The sequence below is a fragment of the Entelurus aequoreus genome, linkage group LG01, assembly GCF_033978785.1.
Source record: "Entelurus aequoreus isolate RoL-2023_Sb linkage group LG01, RoL_Eaeq_v1.1, whole genome shotgun sequence".
NCBI lineage: Eukaryota > Metazoa > Chordata > Actinopteri > Syngnathiformes > Syngnathidae > Entelurus > Entelurus aequoreus.
The window spans coordinates 31,625,016-31,647,283 of NC_084731.1; the positions used below are offsets into that span (position 1 = coordinate 31,625,016).

At 40.4% G+C, this 22,268-nt stretch overlaps 1 protein-coding gene across 1 annotated transcript in view; it reads left to right on the forward strand.

Moving 5' to 3' along the window:
* Nucleotides 1–21,992, forward strand: part of tgm8 (transglutaminase 8) — a 36,481-nt gene extending 14,489 nt beyond the window's left edge. Inside the window, exons 2-15 of the mRNA XM_062047694.1 lie at nt 832–1,014; nt 1,263–1,511; nt 4,116–4,234; nt 4,336–4,464; nt 4,548–4,725; nt 9,509–9,644; nt 9,771–9,880; nt 14,588–14,703; nt 14,813–14,939; nt 15,032–15,189; nt 17,988–18,162; nt 20,889–21,052; nt 21,151–21,284; nt 21,626–21,992. Coding sequence (XP_061903678.1) covers nt 832–1,014; nt 1,263–1,511; nt 4,116–4,234; nt 4,336–4,464; nt 4,548–4,725; nt 9,509–9,644; nt 9,771–9,880; nt 14,588–14,703; nt 14,813–14,939; nt 15,032–15,189; nt 17,988–18,162; nt 20,889–21,052; nt 21,151–21,284; nt 21,626–21,776 — 2,129 coding nt within the window. The 3' untranslated portion in view covers nt 21,777–21,992. The remainder of the gene's footprint in view (nt 1–831; nt 1,015–1,262; nt 1,512–4,115; nt 4,235–4,335; nt 4,465–4,547; nt 4,726–9,508; nt 9,645–9,770; nt 9,881–14,587; nt 14,704–14,812; nt 14,940–15,031; nt 15,190–17,987; nt 18,163–20,888; nt 21,053–21,150; nt 21,285–21,625) is intronic.
* The last annotated feature ends 276 nt before the right edge of the window (nt 21,993–22,268 follow it).

The window sequence follows — 22,268 nt, forward strand, 5'->3', positions numbered from 1 at the left end:
GGCTGTTTTGAGGATTGTTTGTTGAAATTATCCGAAGTAGCAATATTAATAATGTTGCGTTTATTATGCGTAGTGCACTTTAAATAGTTTCGACCATATCTAGGAATTGATACGACGGGAATATTCAGATTGTTTGCTTGATGTTGCGATAAACTGAACGCATCATAGTTAGCTACCTCAGTACAATGTATGTCTGCCTCTGACACGGTCACAAAAGAAAAAACATTATGTGAGTTGTGTTTTATTCTAAGAGAATTGCTATGTGTGCAGGGATTATCCAGCCTGGCGCCGGCTAGTTCTAGTTTAAATGGCGTCTCCACGCTTCTTTGGTTAGCTTTTCCCTTTGTTGTTAGCCCCGCTCGGCATCCCCGCTTCTGCTTCTGCTCACACCGCTTACGTCGTCTCCATTGGCGGTCACCGCTAGCACTTGACTCCGCTGCTACAAAGGCCGCTCGATGTAGCCCGCGAAGTATTCCCATGCTAGCGAGGAGGTCCACCGTACATGCATCTTTCAGTCTATAACGACCCGATCCATCCACATCCAGAATTGTCTGTCGGTCGTATGTGATCACAGAGTGTTCACGCTTTGAGCCAGCCATGAAATTGACAGAAATGACGGGTGTTTTTTGCCAAATCGCTCTACACTCCCAAGAGCGTTAGCAAGCCGCTGCATAGCAATGCACCGCCATCTTGTCTTCCAAAGTATGATGTAAGGTTTGTAGCCAGTTGGCTAGTTTGCAACCCAAGGCCCTGAACGGCCTTGAATATTATATGTATATTAAATGTGTAGACATTGGGCGTCTCATAGTACTTTTTGCTTTCTTTTGTCAGTCCTCCAGGAAGTGGACCTCCATAGTAAGACCAATAATGAGGAGCACCACACCAGTGAACTCTCTGAAGATCAGCTGATCGTGCGGAGAGGACAGTCCTTTAAGATGACCGTCAAAGTTACAAAGCCTTTTAAGCCCGACCTTCATTCCCTCTTACTCACTGCCACAACTGGTGGGGCACAGGGTAGGTAATCATTAGCTCTCCAACATGTGTTCCGTTTAACAGCAGTTTTTCTTAATTGCTTTGAAATCTGTGGTTATTATCATCATCTTGGCCTTGCTTCTGTTGTGACATTGCACAAAATAACCCAAAGAGAGGGGGAATCTGTATTTTTTGTGCAAAATATTTACTTGAACTCCCAACTGTACGACTTCAGGGGTGTTGACATTGATAGAATTCATTGTGAAATCAAACGAATGTTACCTCACCAGGAGAGTACTCCTCTGAGGACCAGGGCACCTTGTCACGCTTCGGTATCCCAGACTACCCCAATCGTTCACCTACAGCAAAGGCCATTTGGACAGTCCAACTTCATGACAGCTCCTCGCTGATGTCCCTGATCCTGCTCATCACCCCCCCGCCGGACACCCCCATCGGAAAATACACCTTGACAGGAAGTCTCTGGGATGAGGAAATACAGCTGGCCACGCTTGTGATGCTCTTTAACCCCTGGTTCTCAGGTAGGCTTGTCTACTCTCTGTCCAGCTGCAGACATACAAGTACGGTATAATTAAGTCCCTTATTGACTCATTCAATCATTTTATATTTGTTGTAGCAACATTTTTTGCTAAAACGTATGCCAATCTGCGTGTGTAATCAATTTCACATGTCCGCGTACCAATGTGTGTCTGTATATCAATCTGTGTGTGTGTAATCAGATCCATGTTTGTGTGTTCTATATTGTCTGTCCGTATTTCGATCTGTGTTTGTGTAAAAAAATAAATGTGTGTCCGTATTTCAAATTATGTGAAGCAAAATCCTTCGATAGTCTATTTACACCTGACTTTTGCTACACTTCTGCCATGGAAGATTTGTGTGGGATCATTCAGATATGTGTGCGTGTAATAAAATCTGTGTGTGTCCGTATTTAGATTTGTGTGAAGCAGGAACCCTCGACTGGCTGTCTTTTAACATGTGACTTTAGCTACACTTCTGCCGTGGAAGATATGTCTGCAGCGATCCGAACGTTTACAAAGTCTGGAGCTTCACTTTTCCTTTCCTTATACTCGCCACTAGTCGGCGCCTTGCAGCCGCGCGCACTTGTGTTGGGTTAAAGCCAGGAACAATAGACTTTCAATCATTTGCTATAACATTACTGATAACTTATTTGAAGACAAAAATACTTCTACCAACTAAGTTACTGCTAAAACATGAACTTTATGTACAGCAAGTGATTGAAAGTAAAATTTTCTTGGCTTCAACACCAACACAAGTGTGAGTGGCTGCAAGGCCCCGACAAGTGGCGAGTATAGGTAAAGAAAAGGTGAAGCTGCCGACAAAGCTTTTGTACATTAGGGCTATGAATCTTTAGGCATCATGCTATTTGATTTGATTCTTGGGGGTAACGATTCGATTCAGAATCGATTTTTGATCCAAAACGATTCTCGATTCAAAATCAATACTTTTTTTAATAAGATTGGGTGCAAGTTCTATGATTAAATCCATTGGTCCATAAAAAAAGATACACAGCTAGATTAATTTATATATTACTTAAAAGAAAACTCCATCCATCCATCCATCTTCTTCTGCTTATCCGAGGTCGGGTCGCGGGGGCAGCAGCCTAAGCAGAGAAGCCCAGACTTCCCTCTCCCCAGCCACTTCGTCCAGCTCCTCCCATGGGATCCCGAGGCGTTTCCAGGCCAGCCGGGAGACATATTCTTCCCAACATGTCCTGGGTCTTCCCCGTGGCTTCCTACAGGTCGGACGTGCCCGAAACGCCTCCCTAGGGAGGCGTTCGGGTGGCATGACCAGATGCCCGAACCACCTCATCTGGCTCCTCTCGATGTGGAGGAGCAGCGGCTTTACTTTGAGCTCCTCCCAAATGACAGAGCTTCTCACCCTATCTCTAAGGGAGAGCCCCGCCACCCGGCGGAGGAAACTCATTTCCGGCAATGCGGACCAAGCTCTGACACTGATCGTACCTGGGAGTGGACCGCCACAATCAAACAGTCCGATACCCCATACTCTCTGAGCACTCCCCACAGGACTTCACGGTCGAATGCCTTCTCCAGGTCCACAAAACACATGTAGACTGGTGTAGAGGATGTAGACTGCACCCTCAAGGACCCTGCCGAGAGTATAGAGTATAGAGTCCACAGTTCCACAACCAGGACGGAAGCCACACTATTCCTCCTGAATCCGAGGTTCGACTATATGGCATAGCCGTATAGAAAACTGGTTTTGTTTAATAAAATTCTGCTCAAATGTTTAATGAAATCAAATACAGATAAGGCAACAAAAAAAGTATCCCACGTTTCTCATTTCTAAAGTAAATATATACATCATATTTTTACACCTACACTGTCAGATCTACATCAACAATATGATTTGCCTGAGTCGCTGGACAGGACAGATATAAAAAAAATAGATTTTTGATTTTTTGGAATTGATTAAGCATTTTTACAAATAGGAATCACGATTACTTTGAAAATCCAATTCTTTTTTTTGGACACCTTTACTGTACAGTTCAGATCGCTGCACGCGCACACAGATCTTCCACAGTAGAAGTGTAGCAAAAGTCATGTGTAAAAAGACAGTCAATCGAGGGTTCCTGCTTTACACAGATATGAATACAGACACACACGTTGTAATACACGCACACACACATCTGAATATGTAGACACATGGTATTACACGTGCACAAATTTGAATACATACACACAAACATTCCACGGCAGAAGCGTAGCAAAAGTCACAACCAAATAGGCAGCCTATCGTGGGTTCTTGCTTTACACAATTCTGAATATGGACACACATTATTTTTACACCCACACAGATCTAAATACGGTCAGGCAGATTTTTATTTTGTTTACCCACACACAAATCATAATATGGATACACAAACTATAACTTGCACACGCGGATCTGATTACACACTCACAGATTGAGATACAGACACACACTTTAGTACACAAACATGTGAATAGGATTACACACGCGCAGATTCAGATACAGGCACACACATTAGTACACGGACATGTGAATTGGATGACACCTACAGATTGAAATAGGTGTTAGCGAATATTTTTTGCAACAATAATACTTCCATATAATTTATTCTGTAGGAGACTCTGTTTTCATGTCTGATAAAATGGAGAGACAAGAATATGTGATGAATGAACAAGGAGTGATTTACAGAGGAAGTACAAATTACATCTCTGGAATGAACTGGGACTTTGGCCACGTATGTAAACAAACCTGACTTAATTGAGTTTAATGCTAACATTATTTTATGGTATTCTATTACAATAAACTCCCAAACACTTGTCTTGTATTCCCGCCCAGTTTGAAGACGATATGGTGGACATTTGCCTCATGATTTTGGACAAGAACCTCAACTACACAAACAACCCAAGCAAAGACCTCGCCTCTCGTGGCAGCCCCATCTACATCAGCCGCGTGGTCAGCGCCATGGTACGGCTTGTTTCCATGGTGACTGGATGCAGTGGCTGTTGCTTGATGACTTGTTGACGTTTGTGATGATGTCGTATGCGTAGATCAACAATTTCGATGACCCTGGCGTCCTGCAGGGCAACTGGTCAGACTCGTTTGAGGGCGGAGTCTCCCCTTCCCACTGGAGCGGCAGCCATGACATTCTTTCTAAATGGATAAAAAATGACTGCCAACCTGTTAAGTTTGGTCAGTGCTGGGTGTTTGCTGGCGTGATGTGTTCAGGTAACTTTTGTACTTACCTCTTGCTCTTATTGCATTTGACTACTCCTATATGAAATGTCCTCTTTGTCAAATTATTAAAGCTCAACTGCTTCCACATTCCTCAACTAATATAAACTATACCAACATCCACATTTTCCACTCATGCAGGACACAATGGCTTTAGATAAGGGGTGTCAAAAGTATGTCCCGTGGGCCGTATGAGGCCAGCAATTAGGTTTAATCCGGCCCGCAAGATCAGTTTGCTAAATATAAAAAAGAGCTGAACTTTTTTAATGAAAGAAACTGCTGTTCTAAATTTGTCCACTGGATGCCGCAATAGTAATTCAAGTGTAACCCACGTCACACATGACAGTGTTAAAAGATGATTTGTCAGCTGACTTTAAGCACCCTCTGGATTGGCTGCCGCTACTCCAATCAGCGCAGGTGCAAGCAATCAGCCGCTCCTGTTGTGGCTGGCAGCAGATGGCGGCAGTATTGACTCACAATACATTCTTTCATTGTAAATGATCCACTCAACAGACAAAGTAATAAAACATTAAGCTGCAAAGACTTAAGTCAACATGACCATCATTTTTGTAGTAAGAGTCCATGCAGTGCTTGCAATTGGTTGAATGCACGATGCACACCCTGAACACCATTGTAAAAATGTGTGTTTCTACGTTTGTTGTTTTCTCTATTTTATTTTATGCTTAAGTCTATGTTCACATTGTTTAAGTTATGTTAGTAGTTATGTTTCTCAGTGGCCTAGTGGTTAGAGTGTCCGCCCTGAGATCGGTAGGTTGGAGTTCAAATCCCAGCCGAGTCATACCAAAGACTATAAAAATGGGACCCATAACCTCCCTGCTTGGCACTCAGCAACACGGGTTGGAGTTGGGGGTTAAGTCACCAAAATGATTCCCGGGCGCGGCGCCGCTGCTGCCCACTGCTCCCCAAGGGGATGGGTCAAATGCAGAGGACAAATTTCACCACATCTAGTGTGTGTGTGACAATCATTGGTATCTTTCATCTTTAATGTTAACTTGATTTCGCCTACAGTGTCATTTTAATAATTGTTGTGTTTATATTATAATTGCAATATTTGAATGATGATGAATGAATTTGTTTCGGCAGTTGTGGATTTCACCATTACGGCGATTTAAGGAAACATTTGATTACCTTTCCAAATATTTTAATGGTGAACTGCCAACACGAGAATTCTACACAGAAAGTGCTCAGTTCAATTTTAGTACTAGGTGGAACAATCCCATGATACAAAATAACCTGAGTAGAGTGGTAACAGTAGGCTACCTCTTTCGGAGCTGCTTCAAAGCGGTTACTGTGTTGGACCTGGATGGGTGGGATTGCAAAAAGGGGGACAGAGAGGAGGAGGGGGGATGGTTGACAGCTTCATTGGGGTCATCAGGTGGGCACCCTCCTTCACCGGTGTTTCAATGATAGGCCCACGACACCTCCAGAGGGCTCATCAGCAACACCTGGCATCCCAGGTGAGCCCCTCTGCTTTTAACCATTATGTGATGTAGGTCTTACTAGAGCTCCAGATGGTGTCTCTCCTCTTCACCTACAGCCACCGACTGGCTGTCTCTGCTGCTCCTGAGAGGGCTTTGATGGTGTTTCGCAGGGTTTGGCCTTAAACTCCAATGCCCATAAGCAGCATGATGGTTGTCCGGCCCACAAAACCTCTAGAGCCAACTTCCACTGTCCAGACCTTGGCTTTCCATTCATTCTGCTCAGCATTAGCTGCCAGTTCGGTGTACTTAAGGCTTTTGCGTTCAAATGCCTCCTCCACAGTAGCCTCCCAGGGAACCGTGAGTTCTATTATGTACACGATATGCAGTGAGGAGGTCCAGAGCACAAGGTCTGGTCTGAGGTTTGATCTGGCTATCTCTGAAGTAAAGCAGAGCTTTTGATCGAGATCCACCGCTATTTTCCAGTCACGAGCCTTTCCGAGCTGGCGTATGTCTTGTGCATGGCCTTTGGTTGACTCTGCACCTTCTCGGATGAACTCTCTTGTGGATGTATGATGTAATTTTGGCGGGGGCAGGGCATATGATCTTCACTCTTCTGGCCTCTAACGTGGCTGTTCGACACTTCAGAACCTGGTTGTGCCGCCAGGTGTAGCGCCCTAGTGACAGACTTGTCTTGCAGCCAACGAGAATGTGTTTGAGGTTAGCTGAAGATGGACAGAGGGGGCACGTGGGGTCCTCTCCGTACCACTGTTTGAGGTTGGAGGGGGAGGGAAGGACATCATAAGTGGAGTGTAAGATGAAGCTGATGTGAACTGCCTCCATGCCCAATAGCTCCCTCCATGAGATCTTTCTCCTCTCAACTCCTTCCCAGCTCATCCACTGTCCTTGCTTGACTTGTGAGACAGCCTTTACACATCTTGTTGCCTGCTTGTGCTGACGTACCTCCTCTACAACCAGCCGACGTCGCTGAGCTGGAGCAGCCGTATGCCATAACGGTCTGCTCTCCCCAAGGCCAAGGCCTCCTCTCCCCTGCTGCACAAGGCCAATGATGTCTCTGTGCCTAAGATCCTCCTTTGCTTGCAGAGTAGCTGCCGCTGCAGTCCTTTTCCTTCCGGTCACCAAGGTAGGAGCTGTTTGGGCAACGCATGGGCCATGAGACTCTGTTAGCGTCATTTCCAGCCTTACCTTTCTACACTTAAACTCCTCTACTAGGCTGGAAACAGGAAGCTCCAGAACACCTCTTCCATACAGTCCGATGTTACTGAAGCATTTGGGAAGACCCAGTCACTTCCTAGCAAATGAGCTAACCACCCTCTCCAACTTTTCTACCTTTGTGGTTGGTACGTCATAGATGGTAAGAGGCCACATTAGCCTGGGTAGCAACCCAAATTGGAGGCACCACAGCTTCAACCGGCTAGGGAGCATGGTGTTATCGATGTTTTCAAGGCCAGTTATAGTATCCTGCTTGAGCTGGTCCACCTGCCCTGTGTCTTTGAGGGTGGCATGCTACCAACGTCCAAGACTCTTGACAGGCTTATCAGACACTGACGAGACCAGTTATGGGATCCGGGACACTGAAATAGTGGAATGCCACCCAGAGGAGATCATGAGGCACTGACCCAAAGGCATTTGCTGGGTCCAGGAACAAAACATGGAGATCTCTTCCACCCTTTTTGGCAGCTTGAATTTGACTCCATATCATGTTCGTGTGCTCTAGGCACCCCGAGAAGCCTGGAATCCCTGCTTTTTGCACCAAAGTATCAATGTATTGGTTCCTGTGAGCCACTACACTGAAGAAGATTTTGCCTTCAACATTGAGAAGGCAGATTTGGCGAAACTGGCTGATGTCCACAGAGTCCTTTTCTTTGGGGATCAGGATGCCTCCTGCCCTCCGCCATGCAGTTGTAATTGCTTGTTTCTGCCACACCACCTTCATCAGCCTCCATAGAAAGTGTAAAACCTCCTGAGTTTATAATTCCAATATTTGAATGATGATGAATGAATTTGTTTTGGCAGTTGTGGATTTCACCATTGCGGCGATTTAAGGAAACATTTGACTACCTTTCCAAATATTTTAATGGTGAACTGCCAACATGAGAATTCTACACAGAAAGTGCTTAAAGTTTAATAGCTTTGTAAAAACACTGAGACAAAGTCTAAGTTCATTGTGTTCTTCATGGTGTTTTTCAAACTGCACCATTTTTTCCTCAGAATTTTCAGCTAACTTAATGTGTTTTGCCAAGAGGATTATTTGTAATATGTACATTTTCAGAATGTGCTTGTTCAATTTTTGGCCAGAGTAAAACAAAGAAAACTATCTGAAGTTTTCTTTATTTTAAAGTTTTAATGCCATGATTTTACCAGTCCGGCTTGCGTGAGAATGGATTTTTAGGCATTCCAACAAATGCTCACATTTTATCCACAACGTTGCGATAGCTTGAATTCACGCATATTCAACCAATCCCCACAAGTCATGTGCAGCCGCGCAACTTTATTTGAGTCCCGCTATTTCCCCACACATTTTGGTCAATCATGAACATTTTCCCCAATCAAATGTTTCCCAATGAACCTTAGATGCTTATTTTTAGAATGAGCGAGGAAGCCCACACACACACGGGGACAACATGCACACTCCACACACACACGTGGAGTTAATAATGTCAAAATGTGTTAAAACGAGGATATTGGTAGTTTACACAGGCTTGACCAAGAAATGTGTTAATTAACTTGAAATACCATTCCCTTCAACTTTCTCTCCTTCCCTTTGCCGAGTGCGACCTCCCTTCAGCTGCACGGCCAGCTGAAGGGCTGCTGACAAGTGATTCGGATACACATTTTTATGATATTTGAGATGTTTTTCAAACTAATTATGGCCAACAGTATGTAAATAATGGACTACACTACCATTCAAAAGTTTGGGGTCACCCAAACAATTTTGTGGAATAGCCTTCATTTCTAAGAACAAGAATAGACTGACGAGTTTCAGATGAAAGTTCTCAGCCCATCAAAATTTCCAGGCCAACAATTTCCTGTAATTTCACACTTTTCATGCACAATTTTAGATAAGCTTTAGCTCCTCAGGATTCACACGCAATTTCTACACAAATTCCCTTCTGTAGTTATTGTTGTTATTAGTAATATTGTTAGAACCTGAGCTTTTGTATACTGCACTTTTCGTATGATTCTGTTTTCAGTGCTCATTTGGCTAAATCCTATGTTCTCTCTTTACCATATTCCATTGATCTTTGTTTGTCTCTTGGTACCATTGAGGTCTGACCTTTGAACTTTGACGACAAACCAATGCATTTTTCCTCCAGTCATGCGGCTGCTGGGCATCCCCACCCGTGTGATCACCAACTTCCAGTCAGCCCACGACACTGATGCCAACCTGACCATCGACGTGTACCACCCGTTAGAAGGCGCCGAGCACATCGAGTCAGACGACAGCATCTGGTGAGCGTCAGGCCCGTCATGTCATTGTGTCCATGACTGTATTCATTAACATTCATATATTTCTCTGTAGATTCGATCCAACATGAAATTAAGATAAACAACCTTGTATTTTGCCCTCTGCTGTAGGAACTTCCATGTGTGGGTGGAGTCATGGATGTCGCGTCCCGACCTGAATACAGACGGCAAATACGACGGCTGGCAAGTGTTGGATCCGACACCACAGGAAGTCAGCGATGGTACGTATTCAGTGGTATTGATTGACCCATGTGATCACATACACTTTGTGCTCCATATACAGTAAGTCAAGCGACTGTTTGGAGCACAGGGTCCGTCAAGAGTCACATACAGAAAAATTAAATGATGCTATTTTCATATGTTTTCTTTTTTTCTTTAACACAACTCCACTGTAGGTTAAGATATGCTAAGCTGCTCAATATATTTCAAAAATTATTATTGTTAGTGTGGTGTTCTCTTCAAACTTTTAATATCTAGTGGACTTTTCTCAACTCACATTAAACCTGAAAAATGATGCACAACAGCCTTAGTCAAGTTAATAGAATACATTTTTGATGGGTTTTTAAAAAGCTCAATATGACTAATTAATGTCAAAGATGTGTGAATTGTAATGTTTTATATATGTTACATTTGGTGTTCATGGTAATCGTATTCCTGAATTTGACACTTATGTGTGCCAAGTACCACAAATGTATACTTTGAATTGAACTCAAGAACATCTTTGTGAAATTCCCCAAACTTGTCCCAAACGTTTATGGGACAAGTTTTACCAATACCCTCATTTTAACACATTTTGACATTATTAATAGTTTTGTGCTGCAAAATTTTCGGTTTGTGCCATTACAGTTTTTAGGTTATTTTAATGTCATACAGCCCCTCCAACTTGTCCAAATCACCCCAAACTTGTTCCATTTGTTTGTGCTACATGTGTTGTTGATTTGTGCTGCTAAAAATGTTGGTCTAACTATTATAGTTTTCAAGTTAACATTTTGTGATTCACCTGTGTCCAAATCTCCACAAACGTGTCCCAATCGTTTGTGCTATGTTTGTGCTGCAAACATTTTCATTTGTGCTGTTACGGTTTTTAAGTTAACGTTTTATGTTATTTTGTTATTAGACTGTAATTAACGTGTTATTAATGACTATACCCTAACTATGCCAAAATCTCTGCAAACTTGTCCCATGCTATGTTTTTGCTGGTTTGTGCTGCAAAAATATTTGGTCTAAATATTACTGTTTTTAAGTTATTAACGTTTTGTGATTCACCAGTGATCATAAAATGTTAATAACTTAAACTCTGGAAAAAACTGGTTAATCTGGTCGGCTCAACGCACACGGATGGGACGCCCCTTTCCCCTTCGTAAGAGCCCTAAAGAAAGAAAAAGAAGAAGATTCAACTGTGAAGTTGTATATAAATATGTATGTATATATACACTACCGTTCAAAAGTTTGGGGTCACATTGAAATGTCCTTCTTTTTGAAGGAAAAGCACTGTACTTTTCAATGAAGATAACTTTAAACTAGTCTTAACTTTAAAGAAATACACTCTATACATTGCTAATGTGGTAAATGACTATTCTAGCTGCAAATGTCTGGTTTTTGGTGCAATATCTACATAGGTGTATAGAGGCCCATTTCCAGCAACTATCACTCCAGTGTTCTAATGGTACAATGTGTTTGCTCATTGGCTCAGAAGGCTAATTGATGATTAGAAAACCCTTGTGCAATCATGTTCACACATCTGAAAACAGTTTAGCTCATTACAGAAGCTACAAAACTGACCTATATTCTTGTTCTTAGAAATGAAGGCTATTCCACAAAATTGTTTGGGTGACCCCAAACTTTTGAACGGTAGTATATATATATATATATATATATATATATATATATATATATATATATATATATATATATATATATATATATATATATATATATATATATATATACACACAGTTTGTGTATATTTACAGTCACGATCAAAAGTTTACATACACTTGTAAAGAACATAATGTCATGGCTGTCTTGAGTTTCCAATACTTTCTACAACTCTTATTTTTTTGTGATAGAGTGATTGGAGCACATACTTGTGGTCACAAAAAACATTCATTCTTTTATGAATTTATTATGGGTCTACTGAAAATGTGACCAAATCTGCTGGGTCAAAAGTATACATACAGCAATGTTAATATTTGGTTACATGTCCCTTGGCAAGTCTCACTGCAATAAGGTGCTTTTGATAGCCATCCACTAGCTTCTGGCAAGCTTCTGGTTGAATTGTTGACCACTCCTCTTGACAAAATTGGTGCAGTTCAGCTAAATTTGTTGGTTTTCTGACATGGACTGTTTTCTTCAGCATTGTCCACACGTTTAGGTCAGGACTTTGGGAAGGCCATTCTAAAACCTTAATTCTAGCCTGATTTAGCCATTTCTTGACCACTTTTGACGTGTGTTTGGGGTCATTGTCCTGTTGGAACACCAACTGCGCCCAAGACCCAACCTCCGGGCTGATGATTTTAGGTTGTCCTGAAGATTTTGGAGGTAATCCTCCTTTTTCATAGTCCCATTTAAAGCACCAGTTCCATTGGCAGCAAAACAGGCCCAGAGCATAATACTACCACCACCATGCTTGACGGTAGGTTTGGTGTACCTGGGATTAAAGGCCTCACCTTTTCTCCTCAAACATATTGCTGGGTATTGTGGCCAAACAGCTCAAAGTTTGTTTCATCTGATATATATATATATATATATATATATATATATATATATATATATATATATATATATATATATATATATATATATATATATATATATATATATATATATATATATATATATATATATATATATATATATATATATATATGTGTATATATATATATATGTATATATATGTGTATATATATATATATATATATATATATATATATGTGTATATATATATATATATATATGTATATATATGTATATATATATATATGTATATATATGTATATATATATGTATATTTATATATATATATATATATATATATATATATATATATATATATATATATATATATATATACAAATGCTAGTTTAATGCTAGCAAAATGTTAGTTTGTCCAATTACTTTTGGTCCCTTAAAAAGTGGAAGGCACATATAAAATGTGTTGTAATTCCTACACCGTTCACCTGATTTGGAAGTAAATACCCTCAAATTAAAGCTCAAAGTCTGCACTTAAAGCACAGCTTGATTGTTTCATTTCAAATCCATTGTGGTGTTGTACAGAGCTAGAATACTGAAAATTGTGTCAATGTCCAAATATTTATGGACCTAACTGTATGTGTGTGTGTGTACATATATATGGGTATATATATTTATATGTGTATATATACTGTAAACCATATTATAATAATACCGTGACCGTATTACCATTTTTGCTGTTTTATTGACAAAGTGGGCTGATTAGGAAAAGTTTACTCTTTTTAGTTAGATAGCAAAATACTTCAAAATTCATCTTACATTTAAAGGGGACCTATAATTATTTTAATCTACATCTGTGCTCTCAGAGTGCTTTACTAGTTCACATTTAAGATTGATTTAATTAAAACATATTTCATCCTTGACCAATTATTGCGTGCACACACACAAACAAAACACACACACAGTTTTGGTTTCAGTTCACTGCAATGATTTAAACCATGGGTGTCAAATTCTGGCCCGTGGGCCAAATTTGGCCCGCCGTGTAATTTCATTTGGCCCTTGAGGCAAAATCAAATTAACATTAGAGCTGGCCCGCCGGTATTATACAGCGGCAGTGCTGCTGTAACACCGCATTCACCGCTAATACTCATACTTGCCAAGACTCCCGAATTTCAGAGCCCCTCCCGAAAATCTCCCAGGACAACCATTATCCCGAATTTCTCCCGATTTCCACCCGGACAACATTATTGGGGGCGTGCCTTAAAGGCACTGCCTTTAGCGTCCTCTACAACCTGTCGTCACGTCCGCTTTTCCTCCATACAAACAGCATGCCGGCCCAGTCACATAATATATGCAGCTTTTACACACACACAAGTGAATGCCATGCATACTTGGTCAACAGCCATACAGGTCACACTGAGGGTGGCCGTATAAACAACTTTAACACTGTTACAAATATGCGCCACACTGTGAACCCACACCAAACAAGAATGACAAACACATTTCGGGAGAACATCCACACCGTAACACAACATAAACACAACAGAACAAATACCCAAAACCCCTTGCAGCACTAACTCTTCTGGGACACTACAATATACACCCCCCGCTACCACCAAATGTTGATATTTACCTCAGAAGGCTGCAAATAGAAAAGAGGCGTTCAATTTTTTATTTAAATTTTATTTAATATACCATTGATGTTTTTTTGTTTGTTTTTTGAAAGTAGGTTTTGCACTATTAAGTTATATAAGCATTGCTTGTTCCAACTTCCATATTCAGTGTTAAAGCAAATCAGTGTAGCAAACTGAGCAATAATTAATGTTTTATTCATGCACTTTCTCTTGCTACTTCAAGGCTTGAATGTTGGATTCATTCATCATTGTTATTTTATTTTCAAATGTATTATTAGCCTGAGGAAAAAGTTTATTTTGATATTTACCTCAGAAGGCTGCAAATAGAAAAGAGGCATTCAATTTTTATTTAAATTGTATTTGATATGCCATTGATATTTTTTAATTATTATTATTATTATTATTATTTGAAACTCGATTTTGCATGTCACTATAAAGTTATATAAGCCTTGCTTGTTCAATATTCAATGCAAAACTTGTTTGGGTCCCTATTAAAAGGTTAATTTGTTCAACCTTGGCCCGCGGCTTTGTTCAGTTTTACATTTTGGCCCACTCTGTATTTGAGTTTGACACCCCTGATTTAAACGGTCTCCTCTCTTGTAGGCATTTACCAGTGCGGCCCCGCCTCAGTCATCGCCATCCATGACGGTGAAATAAATCTCCCATACGACATCCCATTTGTTTTCGCCGAGGTCAATGCAGACTGTGTGGACTGGATTGTGAGTACGCAGATTCAAGTCACCTGACAAGGCGTGAAGTGAGAATAGCACAATTTAAATGAAATAAAACCTGTGTGTGTGAATGCGTGCGCTTGTGTTTGTGTGTCAGGTTATATCAGACGGGACCAAAATTTCCATGTTTTCCGACACCAAGCGAGTTGGCAAGAAAATCTCCACCAAGGTGGTGGGTTCCAAAGAGAGAGAGAACATCACCCGCTCCTACAAGCCCGAAGAAGGTGAGTATTGAGGTGACACCCACCCCCCGTTCCCCAACCATCCTAGCACCTCACACCTTTACGTGCGCTCACGCATTGCATCATTCTCCAAGGCTCCGAGGAGGAAAGGGCTGTCTTCAAAAACGCCATCAGCAAGGACGAAGAAAGCGACGACGAAGTGGACGCACCCATGGAGAGCATGACTGACTACAAAGCCTCACCGGAACCGCCCCCCGTCTCAACGCCACTACTGGTCATGCACTTTGAGGAGGTGCGTCACACAAAAAACAGTATGATCGTTTCCAGCATAACACCAGCAGCTGGACTTGGGCAAAAAGGTCCATGACTGAAGGTTTGGATGTAGTGTACTAGTTATTGCGCAGATCTACAACTCTGTCCATAAGGTCATTTGATAGCTTTTTGGTTTTGAGACTGTTTCTGTGACTGGTGTCTCCTATATTCTTAATGAGTGAGGAGTACTTTCCTAAAGGGGAATGAATTGTTCACAATCATTATGAGAGACAAGAAGACAAAAGGTTTTTTTTTTTTTTACTTTCTAACATAAAAATCGGCTTGTTCCAGTTGATTAGCAATGCAGCTAATGGGAGCAATCAATTCTACCTCTACATCAGTTTAAAAATGCATTCAAAAACCGCCAACAATACTTCATGTACGTTCCGTAACCTGTATAATAACCAAGCTGTTGGGACATTGTTATTGTAAGAGCGAACACGGAGGAAGTATTTTTCTAGCGTTGTAACTCATCGGCGTACTTCGGTATTAACTACGGGGAGCGATAAGCTAGCTTGTAAATCAGCCCGAATCGTGCTTGAGTTTGTGAGGCACAACCCTGCGATATGCGATATGATAATAACCTGTACTGACTGAAAAACATGAACAATCCTTTTACAGTATACCTGTATGTAAAGCAGGGGTCCCAAAACTTTTTGACTCGGGGGCCGCATTGGGTTAAAAAAATTTGGCCGGGGGCCAGGCTGTGTATATATATATATATATATATATATATATATATATATATATATATATATATATATATATATATATATATATATATATATATATATATATATATACTGTATATACATATATATATATATATATATATATATATACTGTATATACATATATACATTGTCTTTATAATCCGTTTTGTCATTTAACATCAATTAACATTGATGTTCATCAACATTTAACATTGTCACGTTATCGATGGGAAAATTCATTTTTAGACAATATGATTTGCCTGAGCGACTAGGAGACACCAAGAGTAACAAGCGGTATAAAATGGATTAGAAAGGAAAGATTTTAAAAAAAATAATAATAATAATCCTTTTTTTTTTTTTTTTTTTTTAAAACTTGGGGCTTCCTGTGGGCCAGATTTTGGATGCTGGGGGTCGGATCCGGCCCGCGGGCCGTAGTTTGGGGACCCCTGATGTAAAGTATAAGCCCTAGTAGTGGGGGAAATAATAGATTTTTAGATGCATCGCAATTCGGGCATGGGCAATTATAAAATCGATTGGTAAACGTCAATAATCGATATGCAGACAGTTGTAAAATTTGGCTGACTGCAGCAAGCCACCTCACTTAGAGATCCGACCAGCGATCCGATGGACAGTTTGGGCACTCCAATAATTCGGCATAGCTTGGCTCAAAAGTTCCAGATTTGCAGTGTGACCCATTTGCACCGACCTCACTCTCTTGGCTTCCATCTGCTCCAACGTCTCATCCTCTTCTTCGTGCTTGCTTCTATAAACATTCTCTGTTCGTATATTCAGCTTCGAAAAGATAAGGTTGTGAATCCTCATTTGTCCAAAAATAGTCATCTTCGTTGTCTGTTACCAAGTCTGCCTTGATTACAACACAGTCGCGTGTTTGTTTCCGGAAGTAGGAACACACAGTTGTTGCCGGAAGTCGAAAGTGCGCTGCTATGGAAACGGAAATAAATGCGCCAGGGAAGGAAGTCCCGCTATTGATTAAAATGACCAAAATACGGTAAATATTGTACATATTACCTATTGTTATGAACATGTCTGTTACTATATTATATATAGACTTACAGCTTGTATATAAAACGTTGATAGAGGGTTTTGAAGTTGTTTTAGAGGGCTTTGAAAGCTACAACAGTGGGTTCCATTAGCTGCATCTTCCAAGCTTTTTTTATTATCTTCAAAATTCCCCCCTTAACCCCCCCAAAAAAGAGATATATATGTGTGTTATCATCTTTCATAATGATTGTGAACGATTAGCAAAATTCCCCAAAAAGGGTTCCTATTATGCAAAACAACTTTTCTTACCTTACCTGTTTTTGTGTATTTGGGATCCCCATTAGTCCCGAAAATGTGAACTCAAACTATTGAGTCATGGCAAAGATATTTATAAAACAATCTTGCTTTCATCCAAATTTGCACCAAATTTGAGACTTTAGTGATGTATGTTGCCTTAGTTACATCGGTGGATATGTCCATAAAGGGTAGAGGTTTACCCAAAAAGCTTTACATAAGTCTGCCATTTTTTTCAGTTGTATTCCGACGTTGTAGTCTATAAATTCCTTTTTCTCTATCCTCTTGTTGTGGGACAGACTGTCTCGTACATGTACGTGCATCCTCCGCTGTTGCCATTTGTAATACAAAGTAGCGTATAGTTCTAACTTATATCTGTCAGTAAAATCCATCAAGTACTAAAAACTACAACATGGTTGACAGGTTGGAGACACAGTTGAAGGGGGTTTGGCCTAGAGGAGGGCTTTGGCATGTAAATAAGATTGCTCACGAAACGGTGCATTCTGAAGAGACAGTCAGAAAGTGGCTTGAAGATGGTCTGTAAAACATAACCCATGCAAAATTTTGAGCAAATAACCACCATCACATGCTATGTAGACCACAGGGAAATGTTTTAAATGTAGAAAAAATATATATATATAACCCCTTCAATGAACGGGACTTAATTGTGTTTCGTCCAAAGAGTAATGGAGTGGACGCCAATGGAGGCCATCCTTCTCCTTGTTTGTTATCGTGCTTGGAAAAAAAAACCTGACTCGTGTCTCCACAGCTGTCCACGCCGCAGTACGGGGAGGATGTGCGGCTGAATCTGGTGCTGAGTAGCGAGAGCAAAGTGGACAGGCAGATGTCCCTTCGCATCAGCGTGAAGGGAATGAAGTACAACGGCACCTTGGTTCTCGTCATCCTCAATGAGACCAAGGAGGAGACACTAAAGCCTGGCAAAGGTAACTTGCTTTTAAGACACTGAAAACCGTTTTTTAGGCTTTGTATATGCGAGTTAGCAAGTCGTTTTTTGTTATTTTTCCCCTAAAGACCTACACTGTCCTTATGTTTAGTGGTTATATATACCTCTTGCATTGGCATGTGTTTTAGAAGCCTGTGGATGTGTTTTCATGTATCAAATGGAGTAATTCTGTCAGTATACTTTAATAAGTATGCTGTGTACACTGTATTTAAAATGCAATCCTTATTTCTATAAGTGCGCTACGACAGTAATGGATTTGGTACAGCACTTTGCCGTTGCCTAGTCTAAAAAGGGATGTGTAACTTAAAGGACAGACGCTATGGACTTACCTGTTCTAATTGGACAGTTTGTTTAACAAAAGTTAGTTAATACAAATTATTTAGTCTCGCCTAAAGCAAATCTTTGCAGCATACGCAGGTGTGCATTGAACATCTGGGTTGGCAATTCGCTGTACTAAGCGAGAGAGACAGAGAGCTTCCGCCTCCACCTTTGTGCTTTATCTCCCAGGCACCCTGTCTACTGTCCAATCACTATCTAACAAAGAGTAAGGGAGAAATAATCAGTAAACAAGATACAAGTGAGGGCGTACGTGCGCTCAAGAGCTAAGTACACACTGTACGTAGTATACTTACTGTAGTGCAAGTAGTGTATGAATTGAAACATGATCAGTGTCTCAACTGGGGCACATTCTGTACTTTCACTGATGGCCTGATTTACCAAAGGTTTGTGTGTACTAAATTCCATGCAAACTTGATAGCCAGTGATGGGCAAGCGACTTTGAAAATGTAGTTGAAAAAAAAACAATGACTTGTGTGTTGTTTGTAAACAGTTGGTAATGGTTATGTGCAGTAAAACTTTTAATGAGCTCAACTCACCTTAATGTTTTTTCCTAAATTTGTGTTGGACATTTTAGATGAAGAGAGCTGTTATGATTTTGGTTTACAGAGCAAACAACTAGGAACTAAGGTTTTGGGCATTGTTTTCTCTAAACGCATACATTTGTCTAAATATGGCTAAGGACACACAATATTGTGTGTGCGTGTGGACATCCTGGACATCGTCTTCATCACTAAAGGAAAAAAATCTAATCTGCGGGAGAGAATCCCTCTGGCATTTTCAAGTATGTTTTATTTTTTATTTTTTTGGATTCGTCAGCTTGAAGCGCCCCTCTGTCTCCGACTCCCTGAAAATCACTGATTTGGATTTAAGATTTAGGTTTGGATTTAACATTTAGGTTTAGATTCAACATTTAACGCTCACATTAAGATAAACATTTTAAGATTTAGGTTTAGATTTAAGATTTAGGTTCTAGATTTAACATATAACGCTTTCATTTAGATATAGATATAACATTTAGGTTTAGATTTAACATTCAGGTTTGGATTTAATATTTAGGTTTGGATTTAACATTTAGGTTTAGATGTATTACTTAGGTTTAGATTTAATATTTAGGTTTGGATTTAACATTTAGCGCTCACATTTAGATTTAACATTTAGGTTTAGATTTAACATTTAGCTTTAGACTTAACATTTATCTTTAGATTCAACACATAGTGCTCACATTTAAATTTAGTTTTAAGATTTAGGTTTAGATTTAAGATTTAGGTTTGGATTCAACATTTAGCGCTCACATTTAACATTTAGCGATCACATTTAATATCTAGCCCTCACGTTTAGATTTAAGATTTAGGTTTAGATTTAATATTTAGCGCGCACATTTAGTTTCAGGTTTAACATTTGGTTTAGATTTAACATGTAGGTTCAGATTTAACATATAGATTTATATTTTTGATTTAGGTTTATATTTAACTTTCAGATATAATATTTAGAGTTGATATACTTAATTTAAACTTAAATGAAAACCTAAATCTGAGAAAAGTGAGTTCAATCTGAGAAATATATCTGCTAGAAAAGTGGGACTGAACTTTTACATTTGGCACCCTGCACCGTCATGTCCGTGGAAAAAAAAAGTACCAATATTTTTAAGAGGCAGTACGGTACAGTTGTTTAATTCATGAGTTCTGCGGTACTTTTTTAGTACCGGTATACTGTACAACAGCTAGTACTCACAAAATACTCCTTTAAATAAGGCAGCCTGCATCACTTTTTCATTGCACATGCAGTCTTGGTAAATCGCAAGCAATAGTACACGCTTTTTTATAGATTGCACACACTGTTTAGCGCGTGGTGTTTGAATCGTAGTATATCAGGCACTTAGTCTCTTGAGTGCATAAGTGCATTCTCACCGAGAAGTCAGTACCTATATTTTTCACTCAAAATGGTGAGCGCGCAGTGCTCCAAACTGACCTCTCTCGACTTGGCAAAAGGGGATGTACTAACTTAAAATAATGGCGGCTGAGGAGCAACCTGTAGCGAGTGAACAGATGAAAAAGCTGGTAAATATTTTGAGTAGGTGCGCAACAACAGTAATGAATTTGCAACAGCAGTCCACTGTCAAAATGTGTGCCCTGCCTAAGCATACTTAATGAAGTGTACTAGTGGAAGTATAAAGTATTCAACACTTGAGTGCAACATCAGAGTATCGACAGTGCACTGTTTTTTTCCATACACACTTACAGAGTGCAATCAGAAGTGTAAGTATGGAAGTGCGCCAATTGAGATACAGCACCAGATTTAGTTTTGTTCTGCCCATGTGGACATGGACTGTTAACTAAAGACTGACGTGTCCTCATCCTTTTCCTGCAGAGCTGTCCATCCCCATCCTGATCCCCTTCCAGACCTACTACAAGCACATGCACGTGTGTGACAGCTTGAAGGTGACGGCCATGGTCACAGACATGCGACATCCCGATAAAATCTACCTTGCGGAGGACAACGTGTTGCTGCAGGACCTCCCCGTCCTCGTGTCGGTTGGTAGACCCAAACATACCCTCCCAAATAAGAGCAGAAACAACGATGACTTTGTGAGAAGAAATGCTCCCATAAAGGTTGACGGTCTGTATTGCAGATTTCCGACTATGTCAGACAGAACCAAGAGGCGTCCGGAACAGTGTCTTTCATGAACACCACCACTGTGGCCATGACGGGCATGACGCTGGCTCTGTCTGGAAGTGGCCTCATGAAGGAGGAGATGGAATTCTGGTCCGAGTCTTTTGTGTTCCAACATTTTTGATACAATTTGTATGTCAGTAAAACAGTTTTTGGTCTATTTCTTTTGTCAGTTAAACATTTGGGAAAAAGCTCTTTATTTAATGTGATTAATCTGAATTAATCTACAGCAACCTTGTAATTAATCTGATTAGAAATGTTAATCGTTTGACTATAATGAATACATTTGACGTTTTTACAAGATTTGGACAACATTGATTTAGCGGCATACATTTGTGATTGTACCTAAGTATCATTCACAGTGAAGATATGAAGCATGGAATTATCAGTTTGAATCTTTAAATCTTTCCTCCCCCCTCCATCCCCACTCCTAGGCTTCCAGATTTGCCTCCCAATAATCGCATCCGCGTCGGATTCGTATTCGTCCCCTATCGGGCTGGAGAGAAGACGCTGGCGGCCGACATTCACTCTTCCATTTTTAAAGATTTCAAGGGCAACTGCACCTTTAAAGTTAATCGCCTTTAGATGCTTTTCTGTGTGTGTATGTTTTAAATCAATAGGTGTTGTCTCCAAAAGAGACTCAATGTGTGTAGCTGGATTGTAACATGGTGCTTTGAAGGCAAACATCAGCAGAATATGTCCTCCTTTGGCATGCAGTTTGGTTGAAACATCTCATACACTGCTGGCTTACATGATAATTCAAATGATTGACACTTGCCTACACGGAGAGGCTTGCAATAATAAAACATTTGCTGGAAGTCCGTTTGGTGTTTCCACCATGATTCACTGCTTGTCCTCATTCGGGTCATGGGTGAGCGAGAGCGTATCCCAGCTGATTTAAGGTTTGTTTAAAATATGTGGTGATAAATGTATTTGGCAAGAAACCCATGCCAGAAGATGCTGTCCCGCTACAGTCCTTTAGATGGCGGTAATACGCAATGTAACGCAGAGTTGTGTATAAAGAGAGTATGGCCAACTCTGGATTTCCTCAATGATTGGTCAAAAGTCACTCATGTG